Source organism: Petaurus breviceps, unplaced genomic scaffold (assembly GCF_028583685.1).
Source record: "Petaurus breviceps papuanus isolate PSGF00001 unplaced genomic scaffold, PetGlider_PUasm1.0 214, whole genome shotgun sequence".
In the NCBI taxonomy this organism is placed as follows: domain Eukaryota; kingdom Metazoa; phylum Chordata; class Mammalia; order Diprotodontia; family Petauridae; genus Petaurus; species Petaurus breviceps.
Window position 1 is genome coordinate 9,038,995 of NW_027185863.1, and position 13,908 is coordinate 9,052,902.

A 13,908-nucleotide genomic window follows, 5' to 3' on the forward strand; every position below is an offset into this window, starting at 1 on the left:
TGCCTTTGCAGCCCCATTTCAAGCCCGGGAGGCGTACAAGCCCTTCCCCCCACCCTCTTGCCTCGCAGGGACCAGGCTCTTGGTAACCCAGACAATCCCGGGCTCAGTTCTCTCCTAACCCATCTTTCAGTGTCCGTCTCCGCCCCCGGGCCCTTTTGAAGATACTACCAATGGGAAACCACGATTCTACCAGTAGGCGGAGAAAACCAGACCCCGCCCTCAAGGCCTCGACCAATGGGAAGAAAGCGTGGGCTGGCTCTTGGGGGCTGCTGTCGGCTTTCGGAAACAGAATGAAGAGCCCGGGGACTGGGGGCTGCGCAGTGCGCGCCGCGCTCCTGCTGCTAGCTGCTGCTGTTCCACCTCTTCCTAGGTCTTGCTGCTGCTGCCTGTCCCTCGCGGTACAGCCAGGCCAGCCCTGGGCTGCTCTCCCGCGGCGGCAGCGGCGGCTGCATTTCAGTGCAGAGCCCGAGACAGCTGGAGCCGTCCGACAAGTGGACAAGGAGGCGAACGGTCAGACAGCATGGCGGTAGAGGAAGAGGGGCTTCGCGTCTTCCAAAGCGTGAAGATTAAAATAGGTAAGAAAGGTGCCCCTCTCCTCCGCAGCCCCTCTCCGGGCAGTTGACAATGCGTAGTCTGGGTTCTTCGGAAAGTCTTGCGTAGGCTGGGAACCATGGTGTCTCCTCGACACCTCGTAAGGCTGCTGTCCCCCAGTATCCGCGCTCCCTTTTCCCTGGGCTCTTCTCACTCCCTTGCTCTGCTGCCTTGTAGAGCTTGCGCTCTTGCCAATGCTAAGGACTGACCGAGGGGAGAATGAGATCCTTTGGAGAGGGAACCTGAAAAGAAACCTTGCCTGAGGAAAAATAGGCGTCTGTTGCATTTGAGATGCCTCCAGAACGAAGTCACTGCTGTTAGGGCAGCAGTAGGCGAGGCTGAATTCATGGTCCCTCTCTTCTTCATTGCTCGGTTTCTTTTCCCAGAGCTGATCAGAGTCCTCTCTGGCCGGGGCAGCCCTGGAAAGAGAAAACTCACATCCAGTTGTTTTTGCTTATGGGGGGGGCGGGGGGTGATCAGCTTCGTGAGCCGGTCGGCCAGTGTCTGGAGAAGCTGAGTTTGCCTTGGCAGGGAGAGATGTGACTTGGTGCAGGGCATGACAGTTTTGATTCCGACTTGTAGCGTGTGTGTATTGCTTAATATGTTATAATAGCAGCGGAACCTTCACATCTGTGTCAACTGCAGCTCCAAGGGACTTCCTTCCCTGGTAATGCTCTTCGGTTTATAAGCCCCCTTATATTTATGAGGGGCTCCACTTTTCGGCTTCCAGCGCATTACTTTCTGCATAAATGACGGAGTATTTTTTCTTTGATTTGATTGTTTTCTGTCTTTAAGGATCTCACTACCAAAAGGTAGATTGGTTCCATTAGGTAGGTTATGATATTAAGGTATATTAGCCAGCCAGCTGGCTAGTGTGAGAGAGAAGATATTGGGGTTTATACACTAAATTGGAGCAGACAAAAACGTCAGGGCTGTTTGTTTGCATCGTTTCAGTGAGAGATGTGACAGCCCAGACTAGGACACAAAGCCAGCAGCCTTGCTGTTCAGCTTGCTTTCTGTCACACAGAATGGCTTCAGATTTTCTCAATGGGTCGTTATTTAGAATGTAGCAGCAGGCAGGGCTTTGGATGCTACTGATTGAACTGCTAGCATTAAAGTAGGTTTCCATAAGAGATGCTGAGGAGGTAGGGCTATTGTGTCCTAAGGTGGATGAACCCTATGTGGTATTTGGAGACTCTTATTTGTTTTTTCTTCCCCTCCTCCCCCTTGTGAGAATGACGTGAAAATATTTTACAGAACAACTTTAGTACCTCATATTGATACAGTTAATTAAGGTGATAAATGCATAATTTCAGGGAGTTGGCCAGATAATGGAATATTTGGTTTGATAATTGTCTTTTTGAAGCATCAACGTTGCTTAGAATTTTGTGCATCCATTTGAGCTGGCTTTCACAATTAATTCTGTGCCCACTTAAAATTGTTGTTGGAAATACAGAATCGTGTCGATACTTAATTTATGTATTCACTGGTGTTTGATGTGGTCTGAGGAATTCAAGCTACCCTAATCAGCGTGTTGTTTCCTGTTTTATTTTGGTTTAAAGACCACCACTTAGACACTATACTGAAAGTGTTGCAGTTAGAATGTGTCAGTGCCTTGCATGTGATTGGGAATTCTCTTGCCTGTTTGGTTGAGCTCTCAACAAACTGAGAAATTTAGTGGCAAAAGATACTACAGAAACCTTTTGTTTTTCACTTTAATATGATTGATCAAGTAAGAAAGCAATGATACTGCAACTTAGGCTATTCATTTTATAATGTCTACCCAAATTTATTTCCTGAAGGATGTGAATAAATATATGTATAATAAATACATGTAGCAGTAAAAAAAGTGTTTTCCTAATTAAAGGGGAAAAAATTACTTGATGGGACTACAAAGTATTGAATAAATTTCATTATATGATTTATCCAATCAGTTCACACTGCTTTTTACTTGTACCCTTATTGACAGCCTCTGTAGGCAATTGTTTGTTCAAGGAAGATTTCCAGCAGTGTTTTTAAACAAAAAGAATGCCTTTCCTTGAGCTCATTTTTTTTTCTTTTGTACTATTCTGGATTGACTAAATTCTCACAGCCAATAAAGAAAGCACAACAGTTGAACTGGACATATTCTTGAATTTACCATCTGCTATTTATAGGAGGGAATTCTGGACATTGATTTGGTAATGAGTAACATAGAGGAACTTGGTTTGGATGGTATGTGGGTTGAAGAAGTGATTTGATTTGGTCCCTTCCTCTTCCTTCCTTCCTCCCTTTTGCTTTCCACTTTAACCAAGCAAACAAAACACCAGAGTGAGGGTGAGGATTAATCTGATTGTTGGAGCATCTGCTGCCTCTAATCCTGCAGTGGCAATTGAGTATTATTTGAACCTTTTGGGAGTACCCTAATATTCTATGATAATATCACTAGGAAGATGACTAGCCATGCTGGAAATGTACAAGCTCCAATCATCCAACTCCCTAAAGAAAATTCCGAGAATCAAACCTGACTTTCCTATGTTTCTTTCTTTGTTTTGTTTTTTTCAAAACAAGCTTTTACCTTGGTACTGAAACTACACTTCAAGAAGTGTGTGAATGCATTGCCAAGGAAGATGGTATTCTATTCAGGGGCAATCAGTGGCTGTTCATAGAAGGCCATTATCATATTGCTTCTGAGCAGAGAAATGCTTGAGGTCATTTGTACTGAATTAGTGCTTGAGGCTGGAAATCCTGGAAGAAAGCATAGTAGTGTAACTGTTTGATGTTTAGCTTTATTTAAGTGTTGGAACATGTCTTTAGGCTTCAGTGCAGTGGCATGGGTGAAAGCCATATTAGTCAAACAGGAGGTAAAGGACTGATCCAATGCCTAGACAGGTGGTGTGCTGAGCTTTTGTTCAATTTCCCTTAATCCTCTTTGTTTATGGCCAGTATTTTTGCCTTGCCCTGCACAACTGTGACTAGTTTTGAAGACAGGGAACAAGCCAATAAGTGGGCTTGGAGTGAAATACAAAGAGGGGAGAATTTTTAGCAAACATACCATTTCATTTTTTATTGGGAAGTGGTTCAGACTCAGAGAGCTTAGACTATGACTGGTATTTGAAATTGTAAGCAAGTCCTGTTTTTGTTATTGGCATACTGTATGGCCTAGGGCAAGTTACTTCATCTGTGGGGTTTTCTTTCTTTAATTATTTTTTAAAAATAAAATGTAAATAACAATTGCCCTGTATCCCTAATCAATGGGTGACTTTCAGGTTTTGTGTTTCCCATGCTCAAAGTTCTCTTTAAAGAATATGTTGTATAGTAATGAATAATCCTGCTCCTAGAGAAAAAGGGGCTATTGGAAATGGCTTTTTTTTTTGGTAGTGGTCTGTACTGGGAAGCCTTGACTCTTTAAACTGCTAAATTTCAGTTAGATGTCTCCATAGCTTTGTATAGGCCATCCCCTGTGCTATGAATGAACTGCCTTCTTACTTCTGTCTCATGGGCTCCTTATCTTTCTTCAAAGCCCAGCTTGAGTGCCACTTCCTTAAAGAAGCCTATCTTGATTCCTTTCCCTTTCCCTCAAGGAAATGACTCTGTATTTTGTAGTTGCATTTAATTTTCTATATGCATATCATTTTCTATCAATAGAACATAAGTTCTTTGAGTAGGCAGGGAGTATTTTGTTTGTCTTTTTGTATCCCTAGTGCCTGGAACACAGCAGGAGCTTAATAAATGCATGACTCAATAATGTGGAGATGTTTTCAATAAGAGAATGAATTGGAGTTGGGGCATGGAATATTTGAAGACCCTCCTTTTTTTTCTTTTGTCCTTTCCATTTCTTTTTCAAGTAACATTGCCTTGAATGTATAGAGAAGAATCTGGGATTTCATTCATTAAACATAATGCTCTTTCAAGACTCCTTTGTGTGTGTCAATTTATTATTTTCATATATTCTTCAACAAATTAAAAATCTTACACATTTTGTATCTTCAGTGAAAATTATTTTTGCAACATTATCTTATACAGTTAAAAAAAATCCCAACAATACTTACAACGGTGTCATGTAAGACTAAACAAACACTTCCTATAAGATTGCTACTTTGAGGAAGTGTGTTCTGACATTTCCATGAGTCAGTGTTTTAGAACCTGAAAGGAAACAACATTAAGACTTGTGAAAGATGGTTGGGTGGAAAGATTACAATGGGAAGGCTTCTACTTGGCAACATAAATTTGATCCTGACTCTTGTATGCTACTAAACCTTTTTAATATTCTATTTCCAATTTTTTGCTGAAGGATTTAGTATTTTAAAATATAGTTTTGTTCTAACAAATATATAATTAAAATATTAATATATGAAGATTTATTCTCTCATGCAAAAAAGCAAATATTATATACTAAGACTTAATAAAAGTAGTTCTCCTGAGTTGTTAAACCAAATCTTATACTTATGTTGCTTAGTCATGTCTGACACTTTGTGGCCCCATCAACCATACTGTTTTCTTGGCAAAGATACTGAAATGGTTTGTCATTTCCTTCTCTAGTGGATTAAGGTAGAAAGAGGTTAATTGACTTGCCCAGGGTCATACAACTAATAAGTGTCTAAGGTCATATTTGAACTCAGGTCTTCCTGACTTCAGGCCCAATGTTGTATCCACTGAGTCACCTACCTACTTCCAGGTTCCTACACATTACATCATCAGAATGGAAGGACAAATCCAATGTGAATCAGTATATAATTCAATAAAGTGGTCTATTTAATTTTAAATAGCACAATCCTCCTTGGATCTTGCTAAACCATATCCCTAAATTCTATACAGTATTCTTGAAGGTTCCTTAGTCTCTTTCACCTACCCTGGCCCTGAACTTTCTGTTCCTAGTATTTTGGAAGGGGAAGGAGAGGGAACATCTGGTTGATAACTCCTTACACACTCATAGGAACAACTTACTAAAAAGTAAGATAACCTGGCGGTTACCTGCTCCTTCACTCATATTTACTTTATAGTTATCACCATCCTGTCCTCACGCTTAGCCTGGTTCTTGACATAGTTTTTGCCTTTTTGTGTATAGGATAGGTGGACTATTACAAAACATCTCCAAGTCAAGCTACACTTTAAAAAATTACACAGCCCACCCACATTTAGTAACGAGAGAATATTTTTACGTTATTTTAACAGGATACACAAACTATTATGCATTTGTGTCATACATGAATAGGCACTCGCCAAGTTCTAAGTCCCTAAGTTTCCAGTGGATACTGACTGCCGTATATTGTCTCATTTTCTTCACTTTTTCCTTCAATGTTTTTTTAACCCTTTGCAACTCAGATATTCTACTGCAGTCCTTGCATCTGGCTTTTCCCCCTCCCCTCAAACTCTTTTCCTAGTCCTCCTGAAACTCTTCCAATGTCTTCAGGGAGTGTTCTTTCTCCACCCTTTCTCCCTCCATTTCATTTGTAACGCCAAAAAAAGTCTCTCCCCAATTGTAGCTAACAAGCATGAGTAGTGCTATATGTTTATCAAGATAAAGGAAAACCATATGTTGCAAAGTATCATTAAACACCATAAAATGAGTACCCCAAACTTCTAGAAGCTCCTGACAGTACCCACAAATCTCCATCTATCACCTCCTGCATCCACCTATAATTAAACCTGCTTTTCCTTAAATACCAGAATTTAATTTAAATTTCATAAAATGCTTTTAAGTTCAATTTTATGGTTCTTTTCTCCTAGTTCTTATTCTTGTAACAGAGAGAGGCATTAAGGCAAGAGAATAGAGAGGATGGCCTCAGAATCAGGCAAAACTGGGACTCAGACATATACTGGATGTGTGATTGGGGCAAGTCACTTAATCCCCAGTAACTCTGTCCAAGTGGCAAAGCAGGTACTAAATCTGCATTAGTAAGAGAAGTTCATCTTGGACAGTTCCCTACACTGATGAAATCACAAGTCTGGTTAAGGAAAAAAGTTGCAAAGCTATTGTTTTCCATGGTTTTTTTTTTTAAATACAAATTACCATACTGGGTAGGCACATAGATTACTGGGTATAATCGCTAAGGTCTTTCCTTTTCAAATTCTATAATTTTAAATGTGCAGTGTTTCAGCTACTTTAATGCTTCAGAAGATATATAATTTCATTGGATCATGGATTTCAAGCTTGAAGGGATGATTTGGTCATTCAATGAAGGGTCATTCAATCATTTTACAGATGAGGAAACTGAGGCTCCAGAATGGTTAAAGGACTTACCTAAATCACACAGTGAGGTTGTTAGTACCTCAAGATGGGGATTTGAATCCAGGTCCTCTGACTCCAAAATAGTGCTTTTCCACTGTCCAAGATGTGAGTTTTCCCCAACACATGAAGACCATAACTGTTTGTCAACTTGGTAGACAGTCAAGTATTACTCTGGCCAAAAATGCTTTACAATGCAGAAAACCTTAGCATAATCGCATGTGTTACTTGTCTGTGAGATAAAAATATATGCTTTGAAAAGAAGGCACTAACAATTATTTTGGTCTATTAAAGGCAGATTAAAATAAACACTTCTTTCTATGCAGGGAAAATAGGCACAATCCAGATTATTCAAGGAAACTTTCCTAGGGTTTAGGTGCTATCTTCCTTTGGTCTTTCATCTCCAGGAACCTCTGTTCAAATTCAGTTTAATCACAAACGAAATCTAATTCCCAACTTGATGGAGTGAGCAGAACCCCTACACAGCAGATAACTGCTTCATTAGAACAATGAGTAGTAAATTGGGTTCTACACCCTAGAGATTAAACTGTTAAGTAGCAGTCTACAGTTTATGAACAGTTCAGGGATTTAGGAAGCCTGGGGGAGGTGAGACCTGCTTGGCCTGGGTCCAGGCCTGATGGGGAGCCAACAAGTAAGGGTGTGTGGCACATAGAGGTGTGTAAAGATGGAACACATATTAGTGGTTAAATAGGATTATTGTCTTCAAGGAACTTCAGGCAGTTTTTTAGTGCCCTGGAGTTAAAAATAGTTTAGATGTTGCTTCAATAAAAGGCTAGCAGCCAGATAATTAGCTATTTTTAACCCCTGGTTGGGGGAGTGGAGTGGAGGAAATATATAGGAATGGGTTAGGCCTAGAAGCAGTAGGGGCAGATGTAGTAACCAAGACTTAAGAAGTCCTGACCGAGACTTTTAGAACCAGGCTTGGTGATTTTGGATGATTCTTTAAATCAGAAGAGGATCATTTGGAGTTGTTTTACTCTGGTGTAGGGTAGCTTTTAGTCACTTTATCATTTCAACTAGTTTTCAAATTCACTGGGAGCACCATTTTTAATCTTTCCCTCAGGTATCCAAGTGATTTTTCCTGGCTCTGGCTGATAGGTTTTTTGTTTCCCTTTTGTTTTGTTTTCCTTTCTGGTAGACTAGAGAATAGAGAGGATCTTGGGCTTATGAAAAAGATGGCAGCTGGTGCTACAGTAGGTGATGTGAAAGTCATAGGAATTTTCTTAAGATACGAAAGGAGAGCCTTATCAGAAGACAAAGTTTAGAAATGATTTCAGTTGGCAATAATCACTCCAAAGAGAATGTAATGGGAAGAGTTTCATGGAGAATGCTTTGATTTGCTTCTCTGATGCTAATGAGCCATTTGAGTCTGTAAACCCACAAAAGATGAAACTAAGTGAAGTTAATTGCATCTTCCTGAAGGTATTTAGGGAATCATAAAAGCTGCACAACACATTTTAAACAGGAGAAAAGGACATATTTAGAAGTGAAATTGATGTGCTGGCCTGAAAACAAACAAACACACGGAACAGTAGGTCCTACAATTTTATTTAGAATTTTTAAAGTGTTAGGAATAAATTATCTATGTGGCACTTGGAAATCTAGTATTGGAAAGGGCATCCATCTACATCATTGATTTCAAAGCTAATTTCTCCAAGTAATTTTTTTTTTGACTTTAAATATAGTGAGGAAATCCCACATATGCTCATCTAGGGGCATGGAATATACTTTGGACTTTTTAAAGAGGGATTTTGGAAATGTTGGAGTAAAAGGAAATTAAGCCTTTTTCCATCTTGAAAAATAATATAATAAGTTGGGTTTTTTTTTGCAGTGCATTATTCTACAGTTAATATTTTAGAGAGAAAATATTTACTAGCCTTGACCTCTGCTTGTGGAATTCCTAGTTGTATCACATGGAGTGTTAGGGTTCTGTAGAAGCAAGTTTGGGAAATGTATCACTGTTTCTGGCCTTCAGTAAATGCTTTGCCTTCCACAGCCTTGGTAGCATGGCCCTCAATGGCTCAGGGAATGAGAATCCAGGAGCTGTGAAAGGAGGGAGAAAGGTGGGAGGAAGCTTCTGGAGAAAGATAATGGAGGGAGGAAGAGGAAGAGAAGATTGAGTCAGATTTTAAAATTTATCATTTTTAAGATGTAAGGGTCATTTGGTAATAAGTGTTTTGGGAATTGGTAAAAAAAAAACAAACAAACCCTACACTGTGGACTGGACTTCCTTCTCTTCAGTCCTCATGCCCTCGAAAATTTGACCCGTTCAGCCTTGAAACTCCATGGAGCTGCATTGTCCTATCTGGTAAGCTGTCTCCATCTCACCTTGCTTCAGTTTCCATTCTGGCTATCTTGAGCTACCTTTACTGGTAGCCCCTCCCCTCCTTTCCAAATATAGAACCATTACTGAATTTAATGCTACCATTGCAACCAGAAGTGGTATACAAGACGACATCCCTGTGGCTCCTCTCACCATCCCTGTGACTTTCCAAGCCAGAATAAACCTCCCTGGCCACCACTCTCCTTATGTGTGCCATCTTTCTCTTTTATAATGTGAACTCCTTAAAGGCAGGAACTGTCTCTATTTTGTAATTATATCTCTGGCCCTTGACACAGTGTTTGGCACATTTTAAATATTTAAAGAATGACTTTCATTCGTCTTACCATTTCCCTCATTTTTATAGATGGAAAAACCAAGGCTTAACAAAATTAAATGACCCAGCACAATAGCTTTTAAGTGTCAGAATAACCTCTCACTTGAACTGTGATAATAACCTGCTTTCAGTCTTCTTCTTTCCCAATTCATACTCCACAGAGTTTCAAAAAAGAAGTCTACTTAAAGCGCGAGTCTGAACAAATCGTTCCCCCACTCCTGAAGTGATTTCTGCTCGCCTCTACCATAAGAAAACAAAACAAGACAAAACTCAGCTTAGCGTTTAATGTCTCACAACTTGACTCCAGTTGACCATTTCTAAACTTGTTTTGTTTGATATTATCCATTTTCATATACTCTGCATTCCAGCAATATTGGCTGTCTTCCATCTCTGTGTCTTTTCAGGGGTTGCCCCATATGTCTGGAATGTCTTGCCTTGTGCCTCTTAGAATTCTTGACTTCTTCCAAGGCTTATTTCTGGTGCCACCTTGTTGGGGGAAGGTATTCCTGTTTCTGTTGGTTGTTAGTACTTTCTTCCTTCTCATATTATGTCTATTTATCCATGTAAATATCATATTTCTCCTCCTCAACATCCCTTTAGGTTACAACCTCTTTGAAGGCAGAGACTTTTTTCCCTTTTCTCCTGTGTACTTAAAGGTCCAACCACAGTGCTTTGTACATAGTAGACTCTAAATAAATTGTTGAATTGAATTAGTGCCTGATGGTATGTAGTGGGCAAAAGAGAAGGGATCAAAGATGGCCCTGAAGTTTTTGAGCTTGAGTGACCATGTCGAAAGCCTTGAACACTTGGAAGAGGAGTCGTTGCCTAAGTCTCTGCTTTCTAATGTACAGAGGGCAGACACCAAATCAGAGCACTGACCCAAACAGAAAGGGAGCTAATAATTCATCAGCAGAGGAATAGGATTACACATGTATAACCTATATCAAATTGCTTGCCTTCTCAATGAGAGAGGAGAGGAGGAAGGGAGAGAGAGAATTTGTAATTCAAAATAAAAAAAAAAAACCTGCAAATGTTAGAAGCCGCTAGATGGTGCAGTGGGTAAAGCACTGTCCCTGGAATCAGGAGGACCTGAGTTCAAATCTAGCCTTCTGACACTTACTAGATGTATGGCCCTGGGCAACTCATTTAATCCTGGTTTTTCCTCCAGGAAAAAAAAAAAAACAACAAATATTAAAAATAGTTTTATATGTAATTGAGGGGGAAAAGAAGAATAGCCAGTTTACTCAATTAGAAGGGGAATAAATTCAAAGCTTAGGATAGATACAAATAATATCAATCATTCAATATGTACTGTACAAGTGTGAATAGTCTCCCCTTTTCCCATCCCCACATTGCTATAAAAACCATTCCATGACTGTGACTATGGGACTGGAATCTGAGGAAGTGAATTCTCTCCCTAGCAAAGGTTATTAGGTCAGATGAAAGGCCCACTCCAGGGCATTGAGATATCTGGGAAGCATTTTGTTTGAGTGTATACTTTACCCTTACTGGAAGTCATCTACAAGATGACTGTAGGATTAAAAAAAATAGCAAAAATAGCCATTTTTTTTTTTGCTTGTTGAGAAGGTCACAAAATGCTAGACTTGTTAATGGCTTGCATACTGGTACATTTAGTGTCCACAATGTAGTATGTCTAGTTTTCTTGAAGTTCTGTATTACTCATTACAATTGCACTTTTCAAGAGAGCATGAACCTCAAATATGAGATAATCACTTATCAGAATTAAAGTTCAACTTCATTACTTTTGGGGAAAGTGAGCACCCTTGCTTAAGTAAGAACCTGGATGCTTATTATAGGTATGCAATGTAGTACATTTAATTGAAGTATTACGGGCATTTTACCAGGAAGCATCATAAACAAACAGAAGGCTGCTGAAAGAGATGTCAAAAGCTTTGCTCAGGGTCTTTCCATGAAATCAGTAACTTTACTGAGAATAGAAACCAGGATTCATGATTCCTAATTCACTATTGAAATTACTCAATGGAGTGATTTGGCTTATTTTTTTCTCTTTGCACTATGTATACTAAACTTTTAATTTTACCTTAAGGTGTTCTTCAGGTTTAAATAATCTGTCCCTGGCTGTTGTGACAAATCCCCCTCTCAACCCCTCCCCCCCAGCAAAATGTGGCATGCAATGTTACTGCCCTAGAATTTTAGTGACTCAAATTCTCATTCCTGAAATGCAAAAGGAAAAAAAAAACAAAAAATGATAGACCTCTAAAGGATTTGTGGTTCTTTTCTTAGCTAGAGTCTAGATATTAGCATTTAAACAGCACTATTGCCCTTATTTTTATTTACTAGTTAGAGATGTAAATTGTACTAGTTATTTCCTGGGCTAGGGCCAATAATAGCATTAAGTACTCATACCTTTCTTTTGGAAATTTCCTTTTTTCCCCTTTCTCCACATCTGATTCTGCTTTGACTGTTTGGGACAGTAGTATAGAATCCAGGGAGTGTAGTATGGTGTGGGGACATGGTGAGCTATGTTGGGTCACTGGCTGCATGATTCTGTTTGGAACATTTCAGTGTGCCTAGAATTTGTAATGACAAAATCAGGGGATTATGTTTATTGTGAAATAACAACGACAGTAATGTGCATTAATATAGTACTTTATTGGGGAGGTTTGGTGGTGCAGTAGAGCGAGAACTGGGACAGGAGTCTAATCTGGCTTCGGACACTTTACTAGCTGTGCGACCCTGGGCAAGTCACTTAACCCTGTTTATTTCAGTTTCCTTATCTGTAATATGAGCTGGAGAAGGCAATGGCAAACCACTCTATCTTTGCGAAGAAAACACCAAATGGGATCACATCACAGCATCTGACATGACTGAAAATGATAGAACAACAAACATCATAGTACCTTTATAGTCACAAAGAACTTTCCATTTATTATCTTGTTTAATCTTCACCTATGGGTATTGAAATAATCATTATCTCTATTTTACAAAAGAAGAACTAAGCATCATGGAAACTAAATGACTTATCCCAAGGCCACATAGCTAGTAAGTGGTGAAGTATGATCTTGAATTTATGTTGTTTAAGTCCCAGCACACCTTCAATGCTGTGCTTTCTTGTGACTCTCTCAAGCAATTTATTTGTGTCCTTGTTTTGCATCGAGACAACTTATGACCTTTGTGTGATACTTCGGTGGTTATATTATGGTGCAAATTAGATTTGATCCCTATGGGGCTAGTTAACTGCATGGAGAAATCTTTGATTACCTGACCAATTGTCCCCAACGTGGGTTGCACTGGCTACTCTTTAGGGGGATGAGGCAAGAAATTATATGTGACCCAACCACTTTTACTATTTAAAAACAACCCAAAAGGCATATCCTTTTAACTGTGGGTCAGTAGATAAATCTCTGCCTATTGATGAGATGACAGTGTTGTGGTTTGTATGTTTTTAATTTAACATAACAGGTTTTTCTAGTGGCGTGGTTCTCCTTTTAATACATTAGATTAAAGAGGAATGTCTACCTGAAGATGATCATACCTCACCCCAACAGTTCTTTTTCCTTTTTTTTTTTTTTGGAGGGGAGAGGGCAGATCAATTGGAGCTAAGTGAAGTCCAAGGTCACGTGGCTAGTAAGTGTTAAGTGTCTGAGGCTGGATTTGAACTCAGGTCCTCCTGACTCCAGGTCTAGTGCTCTATTCACTGTGCCACCTAGCCACCCCAAATTATTATTATTAGTAGTATTTGCTTTTTTTGGGAGGGCAATTGGGGTTACGTGACTTGCCCAAGGTCACTCAGCTAGTGTCAAGTGTCTGAGGTCAGATTTGAACTCAGGTCCTCCTGACTCCAGGGCCAGTGCTCTATTCACTGCGACACCTAGCCACCCTCCCCAATACTTCTTAAGGGCATCAGCAACCCATTTCACATGTTAATGCATTTGGCTACCAGCATTACCATATTGTAGGATTTTTCTAACCTTCCTAGGCTCAAGGTCATCCTTGTTTTACATGTTCAGTTGTGTCTATTATGGATTTTTATCATGTCATTTCTAGTAAATAAGAGGTCAGTCTGCCTTTTAAAAATGATTTTTTGTTTAAATCACACCAGGATCATACCATGAATCAGTAACTTTATTGAGAATGGAAACCAGGATTTATGATTCCTAATTCACTATTGAAACTACTCAATGAGGGGTGGCTAAGTAGCCCAGTGAATAAAGCTTCGGCCTTGGTGTCAGGAGGACCTGGAACCCGGCCTCAGACACTTAACACACACACACACACATACACACACACACACACAACCTAGCCGTGTAACCTTGGGCAAGTTACTTAACCCCAACTGACTTCCAAAAAGGCCAAAAAAAAAAAAATGAAAAGAAACTACTCAATGAAAGGGTGATATAGCTTGTTTTCCTCTTTGTACTACATTTACCAAGCTTTTAATTTTTCTTT

The 13,908-nt window shown here is 39.6% G+C and overlaps 1 protein-coding gene across 2 annotated transcripts in view; it reads left to right on the forward strand.

Annotated features, from left to right (window-relative positions):
* Positions 1 to 253: 253 nt before the first annotated feature.
* The window catches only part of RASA3 (RAS p21 protein activator 3), a 295,543-nt gene continuing 281,888 nt past the window's right edge, over positions 254 to 13,908 (forward strand). For both annotated transcript variants that reach the window (XM_069094058.1, XM_069094059.1), the window contains exon 1: positions 254 to 575. In XM_069094058.1, the coding sequence (XP_068950159.1) occupies positions 521 to 575 (55 nt within the window). In that variant the 5' untranslated portion in view covers positions 254 to 520. The remainder of the gene's footprint in view (positions 576 to 13,908) is intronic.